Consider the following 12590-nt stretch of genomic DNA (forward strand, 5'->3'; position numbering starts at 1 on the left):
AGCTCTCTGGATGTGTGCGGTGCACTCACTTTATGTCTGATGTAATTAAGATTTCTATATATTGGGAGATATTTGAGGAAAAATGTGATGCTTCTGCAGTTTGGCATCTAGAAGTATCATATTTAAAGATACTGAATATAAAAACTATAAGCTTATATGAAGTTTAAGTACCAACATATTGGATGCATTTACATTTACATTTTTCATTTAGCAGATGCCTTTATCCAAAGCGACGTACATATGAGACTGATACAACACAAGCAGGGATCTAGTCAGGAGACAACAACACCTGTAAGTGCCATAAAGCTTAAGTTTGGGCACAATAGGACGTAGATGCCAACAAGAAGTGCAACAAGGCAATGATTAGAGTCCACAGAGTGCATAGAAGTTTTTTTTTTTTTCTCTCCCTACAGTTCATCAAGTGCAGAGGTGTTCACGAAAGAGCTTGGTCTTTAGTCTTTTCTTAAAGATTGAGAGGGACTCTGCGGATCGAACAGAGTTTGGTAACTCATTCCACCACCGGAGAACTACAGAGGAGAAGAGTCTAGATAGTGACTTAGGGCCCTGTTGTGGTGGTGGTGCCAGGCACCTTTCGTTGGCAGAGCGTAGTGGGCGGGAGGGACTGTAGACCTGAATGAGGGAGTTCAGGTAGGCAGGAGCTACTTAAGTTGCTATTTTGTAAGCAAGTGTCAGGGTTCTGAATTTGATGCGGGCAGCAACTGGGAGCCAATGGAGGGATATGAACAGTGGGGTGACGTGTTGTTTTGGGCTGATTGAAGACCAGATTCTATATATAGAATAGCAGATTCTATTAAATATATATATATATATATATATATATATATATATATATATATATATACATATACTGGTGGTTCTGTGCTTCAGTGAAAACTCATAAAAATTAGTGATTAAAACCCATCTGATGGTCTGCACTGGGTCAAGTAGCATGATTGAACTGTGTAAATGTGATGAGTGTGAATATTTCATTTTCAGTTTGGTTGGAGTAACAATAGAGCAGATTCTATTAAATGAATACAAAGATAAGATGTATTCAGTGCTAGAGTAGTTATCAGAGTGCAGTATGTCATTGCATAGATTGTACTGCATGTAGATAAAGTAAAGTTCAGAGGAGTGTTACCATAACATTAGAATTCATAAATCCAAACTGGAAATACAGCCAAGAGGTTTTGAGTTATGTTTTCATTATTGGTAAATTTTGAACTAAAAGTGGTGCAATAGATGAAAATCAACAAGGTCACCAAAATCATCAGGAATCATTATCTGGAGACTGTGACTATTCATATTAAAAGTGCAGTGCATTGCCAAGATGTCTTGCTCTTTATTCTTATTCATTTTGATTCAAGCTTTAATTAGAAAAGTCAAACAAACTAAATCTCTCTCACAGAGTACTTACAGAAATATTGCCTAGAAAACAACAATATGAAAAACCATAAAAATTGCAAACAGGACATAAATTGGCATATTTGAGCAAAAATACAGTAAAAAAAAAACATCTGTAAGAACCGGGGACCAAATCTACTAAGTGTAAAACTTGGCTGAACAAAACAGACAGGAGTCATTTCACATTTACAGTAAAGCAAAGTATGTGTGAGATACAGAGCATGTGTCAATTAAGTGTCAAAACCACCACTTCATTTTGTTATTGTAAGATCAACATGAATTGAGTTTTCTAACAACACCAAGCAAACATCCAAAGTCCAAAGTTAAATCCTCTTCCTGCACATAGTGTTTGTAAAATTGCCTTTTTTAAAAAAATATTATCTTTCCATAATGCAAGAACACGGTCATGCATGCAAATTACTTACAACTAAAAGCAGAAGTTCATTTTAAAACTGTGGGTGATGAATAGAGGAAACAGACACTTCTGCTATTAGGTTACTCTATGGCTTAATTACAGCGGCAGTCTTCTGTCTACAAGTCAGACCGAACTCAACAGACAGACTGTAGCGATGGCGGAGGAGGAGATAAACTACGCTTCAGTTGTATTTAAAACTAAGACACAGCCCCGACCTGAAGGTAGGCTTAAATTTTCTTTTTGTTTAATACATAACATCAAGAATAAATATTACATTAAATGGATTGGACCCTTTATTTTTGTTTCTGTGATCATCCTTGTATGCATTGTTGATTTAAATACCGTATTTTGTTCAGTAATACTGGAAGGAAAATTAAGTTGGAATTTCTACAGATTAAAAGGTTACAATCAAGTCAGTTTAAATCTTTATTGTCCTGTAAGTGAAATTTGCAACCAGGACTCAAAAAACATAAAAAATTCATTTCTCATGTGGCTTGAGTACAGAGGAAGAAAGCAGCACAACACTGTGGAATCGTTGTTTTAAAACCTAGAGGTGAAAATTATTAGTTTTTTTTTTAAATCTCAATGTTGAGATTCTAGAAACAAATATATTCATTTAAATCAAGGTACAATAGGCTAAATTTAAGTTAGAAATGTTACTAAACTCAGCACATAAAGTAAGATTTGGCAAATTTTTCATAGGCGCAACCCACATACTCAGCTCTGCTGCTCATCCCACAAATGCATGTTCCTTACAAATGTTGCACCATTTAAAAGGAAAATAAACAGGCTTTCCAACGGTATAAGATTTATTGCCAAGAAGCATTGTTACAACAAAGAAATAATCTACCAAACACAAATTCCCTTAATTTTTGTGTTTATATGTTTGAGTTCATTTACTTATCGTCAAGAGGAACTGTCAAATTTCATGTTTACCTGCAGCTACAGTTTCCTAAATACATGCTGTGATGTCTATCGAAACACCTTCCCTTCAACTGGTGACAGAAAACGGAAAACAATCGTAATGTGTTAATTACAGTTTCATCCCAACATATCAGTATAAACTGTTTGTCCCCTTACACTCTAAAATGTGTTTTGCTTGTTGTTACTTCATTTGGATGTTTGAGCTTCAATGTGCAGAACGATGTATGTGCAGAGTTTGACATTTAGCTGTTTTCTCTCCCCTAAAATCACAGTTTAAGATGTGAATACCAGCAGGATGAAGAATGAAAAATACAAATAGATAATATTTGCATATTCATAGATTCTGGATTTTTCATTGAGGGAGAGGAAGTAATTTTTAGATTTCTTAGATTGTGGAAAAAACATATCGGACAAATTACTAGTCAAAGCAGATAACTGTATGTGTTAAAACATGTATGGAGAGTCGACCCTAGCCACAACTGCCTAAACCTGTCAGAAAAATATATAATGAAAAAAATTTTTGAAAAGTATTTCCCCATGAAAGGCAGTCTCCCCTTTTATATGTGATCCACTCACTGTGAGAGTTTGATTTCATCATCTTGGGTTTTAGCAGGTAGTTTTAAAGCCCTATGAGGGTTAACAAAATACTATTCTGTATTCTATTTTGGGATACAGCAATCACAAACAAAAAGCAAAAATTGTTAATTTCTAGGAATGGAATAAGCTTTTAAAAGAGCTTGTCATTTGAACATTATACAGTAAATAATCATGAGATTATGTCCTTCAACCTTTCAGCTCAAAAGAAGGAGGACACTGTGTATGATGAGGTGAAGGTGCCACACAAAACACCCAAACAAGCTGCTGACATGAACGGTAAGTTGAAAAGGAACGTACACAACATTCAGGTATTACTGCTACTGGGAACATTTCTGGTAAAATCATCTGTCTTTTTATTTCAACAGTAAACTAAACACAGAAATATTTAATGGCGAATGGTTTCTAATTGAGAAAACTGTCCCATCCTTTCCAGCCGTGATTCTTTCTCAGCGCAGCAATTTCAGCCTAATAATTACAATTTACAATACATTCAGCAGACGCTTTTATCCAAAGTGACGTACATCTGTAAGCTGATACAATACAAGCAGGGGTCTAGTCAGGAGAGAACATGAGCAAGTGCCATAAAGCTAAGTTTGAGTCTGATGGGACGTAGGTGCCAACAGGAAGTGCACAGAGGCAATACATAGAGTGCATAGAAGTAGATTTTTTTCTTCTCTTTTTTCCTTCAGTCCATTAAGTGCAGAGGTGTTTGTTAAAGAGCTAGGTCTTTAGTCTTTAGTCTGGAGTAAAGACCTGAATGAGGGAGTTCAGGTAGGCGGGAGCTGTTTTAGTTGCTGTTTGGTAATCAAGTGTCAGGGTTTTGAATTTGATGCGGGCAGCAACTGGGAGCCAGTGGTGGGACATGAACAGCGGGGTGACATGTGCTGTTTTGGGCTGGTTGAAGACCAGACGTGCCGCCACGTTTTGAATCATTTGCAGAGGTTTGAATGTATATGCAGGGAGGCCTGCCAATACGGAGTTGCAATAGTCAATGCGTGATATTATGAGAGCCTGTACCAGGAGTTGTGCTGCATGCTCAGACAGGATGTTCCTGATGTTGTACAGGGCAAACTGACACGACCAAGCAATTGAGGCCACGTGAACCTTAAATAATCTAAATCGGTCAAGAAAAAATAATGGACTTCAAAGTAAGTTACTTGGTCGTATTTTATCAGAAATACTAGTGCAGCAGGATTAGCCAGTAACTAATATTCAACAGGGCTGAGAATGTTTGTGCTTTGGCACTTTTGTTACTGACTGTAGAATTGTTAGATGCTATACAAAATCAATGAATAGGTCAAAATACAAACTTGTGTCGACTTTATAATTTTATATTTAAATAGACCTTCATGTGTTTGAAGTATTCTGTCTAATTAAATTTGGGTTAAATGTTTCAGTACAGCTCATAATGTTCTCCTGACAATAATGAAGATATTCAAGCAGTAAGATATAACTCACTCTGTTGCAGTAGAGTGATCACGCTGTATCTGAGGCATTCATAGCAGCCAGGATGTATAACTGCACTTCCATGAGTTCACCTATCAAACATTGTGGGTTGTTCTGTGATGTATTTTTCCTTGGATTTACTGTTAATGCAGTTTCAGTTCCTGCAGGTGTGATTCTTGTTTTTCTGCGTTTAGCTATAGGGTTAATATCACTGCTCATAATAACTGCCTTGTTTTTGTCTCTGGACATGGAAAATATCTCTTAAAGAGCGACACCAGATTTTTTTTCTCCAAGACGGAGACAAAAGGGCAATAAATTGTTTTAGCCAGGGTAGCAGCACGGCTCTATGGGTGGTAATGTTGGTCTGTCAGTCCACCAGACTGAATTAACTGTTAAATGGAACAAACATTCATGATGACCAGCAGATAAAACTGACTGGTGATCTTCTGACTTTTCCTGTTGCACCACCATGAGGTTGTTATTTTTGGCTTTTAGTAAAATCTCCATAAAACTATTGGATGGATTCTCTTGAAAGAAAACAGACATCCATGGTCCCCAAAGAATGAATCCTTATGACTTTGGTGTCCTTAATTTCCACAAGCAGGTCAAAATCTTCACTTATCAAGTGTAACCTCTCAACATCGACTTGATAGATTAGCACAAAATTTTGCACAGACATTCATGGTTCCCAGAGGATAATTTGGTGATTCCCCTGATTTGTCCTCTATCATCACCATTAAGTTGACATTTGTGGTTTTGAGGAAAATATCAACTGGATGGATTTCCATCAAATTTGGTTACAGACATTTGATAGTGGTGAGCTGGTGATCTCCTGACTTTTTTCTAGCAGCATCATCAGGACAAAATGTTAATTTGTACAATACTTTGGTTTATGACCAAATACCTCAACACTAGTAACGTTCCCATCAGCCTCAGCTGTACTTTGTGCTAATGATCAAATGCTCGCATGCTAACATGCTGATTTGAAATGATGAACATGGTTAACATTCTGTGGAAACCCACATCAATCGATCTGTATAGTGTGTGCATAAAACTTGCAGGGTCTGGCCGTGCAGAAAGACCCATTAAAATGTGTCGAGTAACTGTGACAGATCTGACCTCACACCTTTGTCGCCCGTCACCCTGCATCATCCTCATCACTCTCTGTTGTAAACTAGGATATAAATCTGAACTATGGATAAAATGATTTTAATTTCTTGTTTAGTCTCAGCAGGATTCTTGTCAGACATGAAAGCCACCAACAGACATCACCGCTATCAGCTGTTGGCTTGTTGTTTGGGGACTTTTTGTGTCATTTTGCTGTTGGACATCATAGCAGTCGGTGTCTTCCGTAAGTATACAAAACAAGCAGTCATGCATGAACTCAGACTTAGACATGAGACAGACATTTTTTTTTAAAAAAAGTACCATTTTCTTCTGTAACCTTTATTTGATGGTATATATGATCAGTCATATTTGCCACAGTGAGAAGCTCAGATCATCTATTGGCAGTTTGTTTTACCAAATTTAAGTGTATGCCTCTAATTGTTTTCTAAATCTGTAACAAACAAATTAATTTCTGGACACAACAAGTAATGTATGTTCTTCTCCAGTTTAATTTTATTTCAGAAAAAAAAACCCTCGAATGGTAGTCGAATTAATATTTCAGTTCATAGGGGACTTGCATATACAAAACATAAGCCACAACAGAGCAGAGGTTGGCAACCAAATAAGTGGAAAACAAAAACATGTATGCTTAGAGAGGATTTAAAGGATAAGGATGAGAAGATATTCTATATTTTTTTTGTTGTCAGCTAATCTCATGAAAAGACCAAAACCAACAATGAATTGATCCTACCAACAAGTATTACCTATGTATTTATACCTACATATTTAAGTCTGTCAAATACTATTAAAAACAGATAATTGAGCCACACAGTCACACTGGGTGACATTTTCTCTCATAAAAATGAACATGGACATTTCAGTTTCTGGTTCTATGAAGGGTTGCTAGTGCACCAAATCCATGATTGAAAAAAGTCACTGACAAATACACCATTTACTTCTGTTTGAGTAATGTTTACTTGAAACTACAGTGCCCACCTGTTTAAGGAAATTAAGATTTACAACTATAATAGGAACCAGTGGGCTTGGATTAAGTGCCACAGACAGGCAGGGGAAGTCAGAAAATGATGACAGATAGACTAACACGTTGTTGGATTTGTTAACAACAATAACAACAACAACAACAGAAAATACAGAATATCATCACAGTAAAGTTACACAGTCACACAGTAAAGTGTCCTAATATCAAAATACATTAGATGCTACTCAACACATCAGACAAGCAGCTCTATGTCTGTCAGCAGCTTTAAAAATTTAGAAACAGCCTATAACTTCCAAAAGGCTGGAAAACCTAAAGTAAAACAGACAGGAAGTAGCTTCCAACAGTGGCAACATGACAAAACCAAAACTGCATCATTACTATCAATTAAGAGGCATTTCTTCCTTTTGCAGTTTCTATGTATACTGGTGAGAGTCATGTAAGTGAGCTGAAACAGTTAAAAAACAACCGAACGACTCTGCTGCTGATCAAGCACAACCTGACAGACGACAACAACAAACTCAGATCAGAAAATGAAAACTTGAGGAGAGACTACAATAATCTGACAGTCATCAATGGAAACCTGACACAGGCCTGTACTGTCTCAGAGAGCAGGATCACAACCCTGACTGCAGAAAACCAGAAACTGACTGCAGAAAAACAGACACTGACTGCAAAAAACAACAAGCTGAACACACAAATCCAGGAACTGAAGACACAGAAGAACAACTTAGCAGAACAAATAAGAAAGTTGAGTGAGAACAGCGTTGATCAAGAACACCAGAAGATTGATGCCTACTGCCCCAAAGACAATAATAACAGTAGGTTCAGATCTTATAATTGAAGTTCAAAAATAATCAATAATTTCACAATGCAATAATGTTGTTAATTTGTTGGTCTCTGTTATTTCAGACAGACAGTGTAAAGCTTGTATGAAAGGCTGGCTGCACAATCAGTCCAGCTGCTATGCCATCAATAACGCTAAACCTACTGATCAGAAAACCTGGGAGGAAGCTCGAGACAACTGCACAGGAAAGTTTTCAGATTTGGCTGTAATAGTTAACGAAGATGAAAAGGTAATGAGAAAACTGTAGGAATTTTATGATAGCCTATATGAAATGAAACTGTATTTTCTGTAGGTCTGAACACACTGAGTCTGTGGGCCACAGTGTGTTTATTTAAGTTCAGTGTTTAAATATCTCTCATAACTGTCTTTCTGTTGTCCTCAGAAATTCATCAATGACAACAGTTGGCGCAGTAAAGGAGTCAAAGGCTACTGGATTGGCCTGAGAGTTGAAGATGGGAGATGGAAGTGGATCAATGGAAGTGATCTGACTGAAAGGTAAAAGACACATTCCCAAATATTTTGAATCATAAAATCTATCAGCCTTGATCTGAACATTATGTTCTTCCATCAGCTCCTGGACACAACCTCCTACCAACGGTCACTGTGCAATTTCTGTCCAAAATGAAGGATGGAAATCAGTGAGCTGCGGTGAGAAAAACGGATGGATCTGCAAAAACAAGGCTTTATCTCTTTAAACACTGAGAGGCCACACTTGAGAAGGTTACTGGATACTCTGTAAAGATTAATAACATGTAAAATCATATTAACTGGCTTATAAATATCAATACAAAGACTTTTAATGCAGTTTGGGATTTTTCCCAAAACTATTCATGTATGTGCTCTGTGTGTGTGTGTGTGTGTGTGTGTGTGTGTGTGTGTGTGTGTGTGTGTGTGTGTGTGTGTGTGTGTGTGAGCATGCTAAAGTGAGCTAACTAATACTCTGAATGTGCTGTTCTTCTACTTTGTTAGAGATGAGATGTTGTTTCCTGTTTTATTGTCATGTAACATTTGAATTATTACTGCTGATTGGCCAACAGGGGAGCTGTTTCCTTCTCAACAAAATGTTCACACAGTTGTTTTCTTAAGTAATGTATTCTGATGAAAAGAATATATGCAGAGGTGTCTGGTTAAGTGTTATTCTACTTATTTAGAAGCAAATTTATATTTCAGTCTTGTATCTCCAGTGAATAAATATGCTGCCACACCTTGTTGTTATTGTCTTTTTCTTACAAATTGCTCCCTGAAAAAGTCAGAAAGCTTTCATCAAGTCAGAGAGAATAGCATTATTCAGGATGCTGTAACATGTTTAATCGAGATGAGACAGAAGCAGACCTGACCTCAGTATAGTTGCACCCGAGTATTGCTTTAAGAAATATTTTAAAATGTCAATATTTTCAAATCACAGTTCTTAGGGGTCCTGGATAAATTAGTTCCAATTAAAACATCAGAACATAGTTTTCAGAAGTTTGAGATATTGACAAATTGGGTAAATAGACTGCTCTCTAAAACTAAGAAAGATTTTCTCAAATACAAAATGACTGAATGTGTGAAGTTAAAGGTCAACTATGACTGTTTTAAATTTTTATTTTACATCGGTTGCTATAGATCTGGCTAATAACTCCCTCAGCACTCAAACTTAACCTTTTAAACCACACAAAAGCGACTGGACCTGATGGGTTACCAGCTAGATTCACAAGGGATGCTGCAGAAGTTACACAGTAGTTCCATGTCAGGCATATAATAAATCTTTCTATTATGTCAGGTAACGTTCCAGATGGGCTTCAGTTAGGTAGAGTTATTCCAGTACACAAGAAGGGAAGTCATCTAGACCCAGGGAATGAGGCCGGTCTCAACTTTATCTGTGTGGTCAAAAATTCTGGAAACAAATGGTGCAAGATCAAATATATGACTACATCTCTAGAAAAACTCTTCTGCATGAAATTCAATCTGGATTTAGGAAATCATATTCAACAGATACCTGACTGATCATATTAGGAAACAAGTAGATGAAGGTTATGTGGTATGGTTGGATACACAGAATACATTTGACACTGTGGACCATAGCATTTTATTGATTAAGCTCAAGGCTATGGGATATAATAAGCAGGCTGTTGACTGGTGTCAGTCCTTTTTAATAAAGCAAACACAAGTTGTGGCTGTTAATGGGACATTATCTGATTTTAGAACTGTTGAATGTGGAGTTCTACAAGGCAGTGTTTTAGGTCCACTTCTTTTTGTTGTACGTTAATGATATAAAGTCAGCCGGTTTTAGGAATGTTTTTTAAACGCTGATGGGTCTACTCTACTAGTGGCTCAAAGATAAAGTTGAGCAGTCTCTCAATACAGCTCTTCAGAATGTGAGCATCAGGTTATCTGTTAACATGTTATCCCTCTATCTTGGAAAGACTGAAGTAATTTAGATCTAAAATATCACTTAAACACACCCAAGAGTTTAAAGTTAAAGTGGGAGAAACTCCAATTACCGGTAGAAATTGTGTTACATATTCAGGATGTGAACTATCAGGTGAATCAATTGTTTTAAAAGTTATTTTTAAGTCAACCAAAGGATTAAATTTTAGCTAGAAAAGCCAGACTGTGAAATAAATCAACTCTACATATCCAGGCAGGAACTCTGGTTCAGGGTCAGTTTGACTATACTTCCACCTGTTGGTACAAAGGATTATTGCAGCTTCTGAAAAACAAACTCCTGATGACACAAAACAAACTAGTTAGGGTCATTTTAAAACTTCTACGTTGAGTCAGATCACTTTAAAAAACTAAACGGGCTAACAGTTGAGAAAATGGTTAACTTTATTAAGTTATATCTTACTTATAGAATTAGTTTTAAACATTAATATAAGTGTTTAAAGATACCCATAACCATCCAAAAAGGGGCAATTCAATTTATTTTATTTAGTTTTGCTTTAAGACTTTAATGGGTAAAAATATATTCCTTTATTCTGCAGCTGTACTATAGAACAACCTTCCTTTCAGTCTACAACTCATCACATCAGAGCACATATTCACAGTGGCCTTGAAAAGATGGTTTCTCAGTCATTTATAACCTGACATACATGATGAAGGGAGCTTAGAGCATGCAGACTGTGATACCTCACCATTGTATGTATTGTAAATAATTGTTGGCATGTATGTATTTGTCCTATGTTGTCATTGTCATGCTGTTTGTTATACTGTGTGTAGAGGACAACAAAGGAAGCCTTTTTGTGATTTAATTCATGATTGTAACTATTTTAAATCTGTATGTTTTAGGGGATCAAATGAATTCAATCAGTCAATCATCTCTAAAAACAACATCAAACTGACTGCAGAAAACCAGCAGATGAAGACGGCAAATCAGCAACAACACGACTCTACTGATGGTCAGTTGCAACCTGACAAACCTCAACAACAAACACTTAGAAAGCAAGATCACAAACCTGCCTGTGGAAAACCAGAACCTGACAACACAAAACAAGCAGCTCAACACTGGAAACCAGGAGCTGGACACACAGAGGAACAACTAAACACAGCAAATATGAAGTGAGCTCAGTGGAGCATTGATACCTACTGCCTTAAAGAAAATGACACTATGTTCAGATATCATTAACCCTTTAACATCTACCCTTTTTATACAATTTTCACCTATTTGGCACACCCACATGGAAAAGCTTATAACAGGAGAACTGTAAGGCCAAGATGCATGTATTAGGCTTCAAGTGACATCTTCTGGTTTCTGGAAATGTGCTTGTTTAGCATCTGGCTAAAACACAAACAAAACTACATCAGTTCAAATGAGGCTCAAAAAAGTGTTTTTGGTCCTCGTTTATAATGAGTCATATTTGAATAACAATAATTAGGACACGCTTTATGCCAGAACCATGCAAATGCAGCTGCACACTGGTTGTTTGTGTAAGTATTTGTATTCTCATGTAAAGGATATTTATATGTAGATGTGACTGGTTATGTGTATGTTATGTGTTGTATGTCTATGCAGAAGCAAATCCATGTTGAAGTGTATTCTGTATCACCAGTGAGTAAATGTGCTGCAATGCTTTGACAGTAGCTAAAACTGGCTATGCTTGTAGTTGGTTAATCTTGAAGATGAGTCTGAGATGAGAGGCGAGAAGAGCAGAGCTTACAGGAAATCAGAGGCAGGGAAGGAGGAAGTGGACAAACACCCACACACATACTGCAACCACTAATATTATTAATGCAATAGGGGTCATTATAAAAGCTTAACTAGGAATGTAGATATATACATACACAGAGAGAGAAATATCAAAAAGACAAAACGTAAAAAGAGTACAGCTGTAGCCTGTAGTGTTTTTACAAGTATCTGAATGTCAGGTTCAAATTCAAGTTTATCATCACAGCACAAACCAAAACTCCCGCCCCCTGTTTAATTCATTACTTTATTCATTTTCAGTTAACACTGAGCTCTCTGGATGTGTGTGGTGCACTTACTTTATGGCTGATGTTATTGGGATTTCTGTATATTGGGTCTTGTGAAAATCACATCTGTATCATATTTACAGCAGCTCCTTTATTTGATTCAAACACTGCATGTGTCTGTGGCAGAATGCATCATATCTGCACCTGAAGAACTGACAGTCTGATCTATCGTCACTTCTTGTGTGTTTCTTGTTGAAGATTATAATTTGATCCATTCTTGGATATCTCACGATGGAATAATCTTGTTACAAGTACATCTCCTCTGAGATCAGTTGTCTGGTACAATAAATGTCTTATTATTTGAGCAGCACAGCAGCTCTCAGATATTCATAGTTTTGCAATCTGCATGTGGCTTAACCATACAACTCTGTCACACCTTAAAGCAGAACTAAAATATACAC

The 12590-nt window shown here is 36.7% G+C and overlaps 2 protein-coding genes across 6 annotated transcripts in view; one reads left to right on the forward strand and one right to left on the reverse strand.

The window, feature by feature from the left end:
* nes (nestin) overlaps positions 1-12590 on the reverse strand; it is a 60114-nt gene that overhangs the window by 38502 nt on the left and 9022 nt on the right. The gene's annotated exons all lie outside the window — the stretch shown is intronic.
* On the forward strand, positions 881-11401 carry LOC121905612 (asialoglycoprotein receptor 1-like). 3 transcript variants are annotated; one of them, XM_042423988.1, is made up of 7 exons: positions 881-2040; positions 3539-3616; positions 6012-6137; positions 7304-7711; positions 7803-7966; positions 8120-8232; positions 8309-11401. In XM_042423988.1, exons 1-7 carry the CDS (start codon positions 1974-1976, stop codon positions 8430-8432), a joined length of 1080 nt encoding a protein of 359 aa, XP_042279922.1. In that variant the 5' UTR covers positions 881-1973; the 3' UTR covers positions 8433-11401. The 3 variants fall into 3 exon arrangements, with proteins under 3 accessions (XP_042279922.1, XP_042279923.1, XP_042279924.1); XM_042423989.1 differs by having other exon boundaries at positions 6018-6137; XM_042423990.1 differs by having other exon boundaries at positions 6021-6137.

The sequence above is a fragment of the Thunnus maccoyii genome, chromosome 10 (assembly GCF_910596095.1).
Source record: "Thunnus maccoyii chromosome 10, fThuMac1.1, whole genome shotgun sequence".
Lineage (NCBI taxonomy): Eukaryota > Metazoa > Chordata > Actinopteri > Scombriformes > Scombridae > Thunnus > Thunnus maccoyii.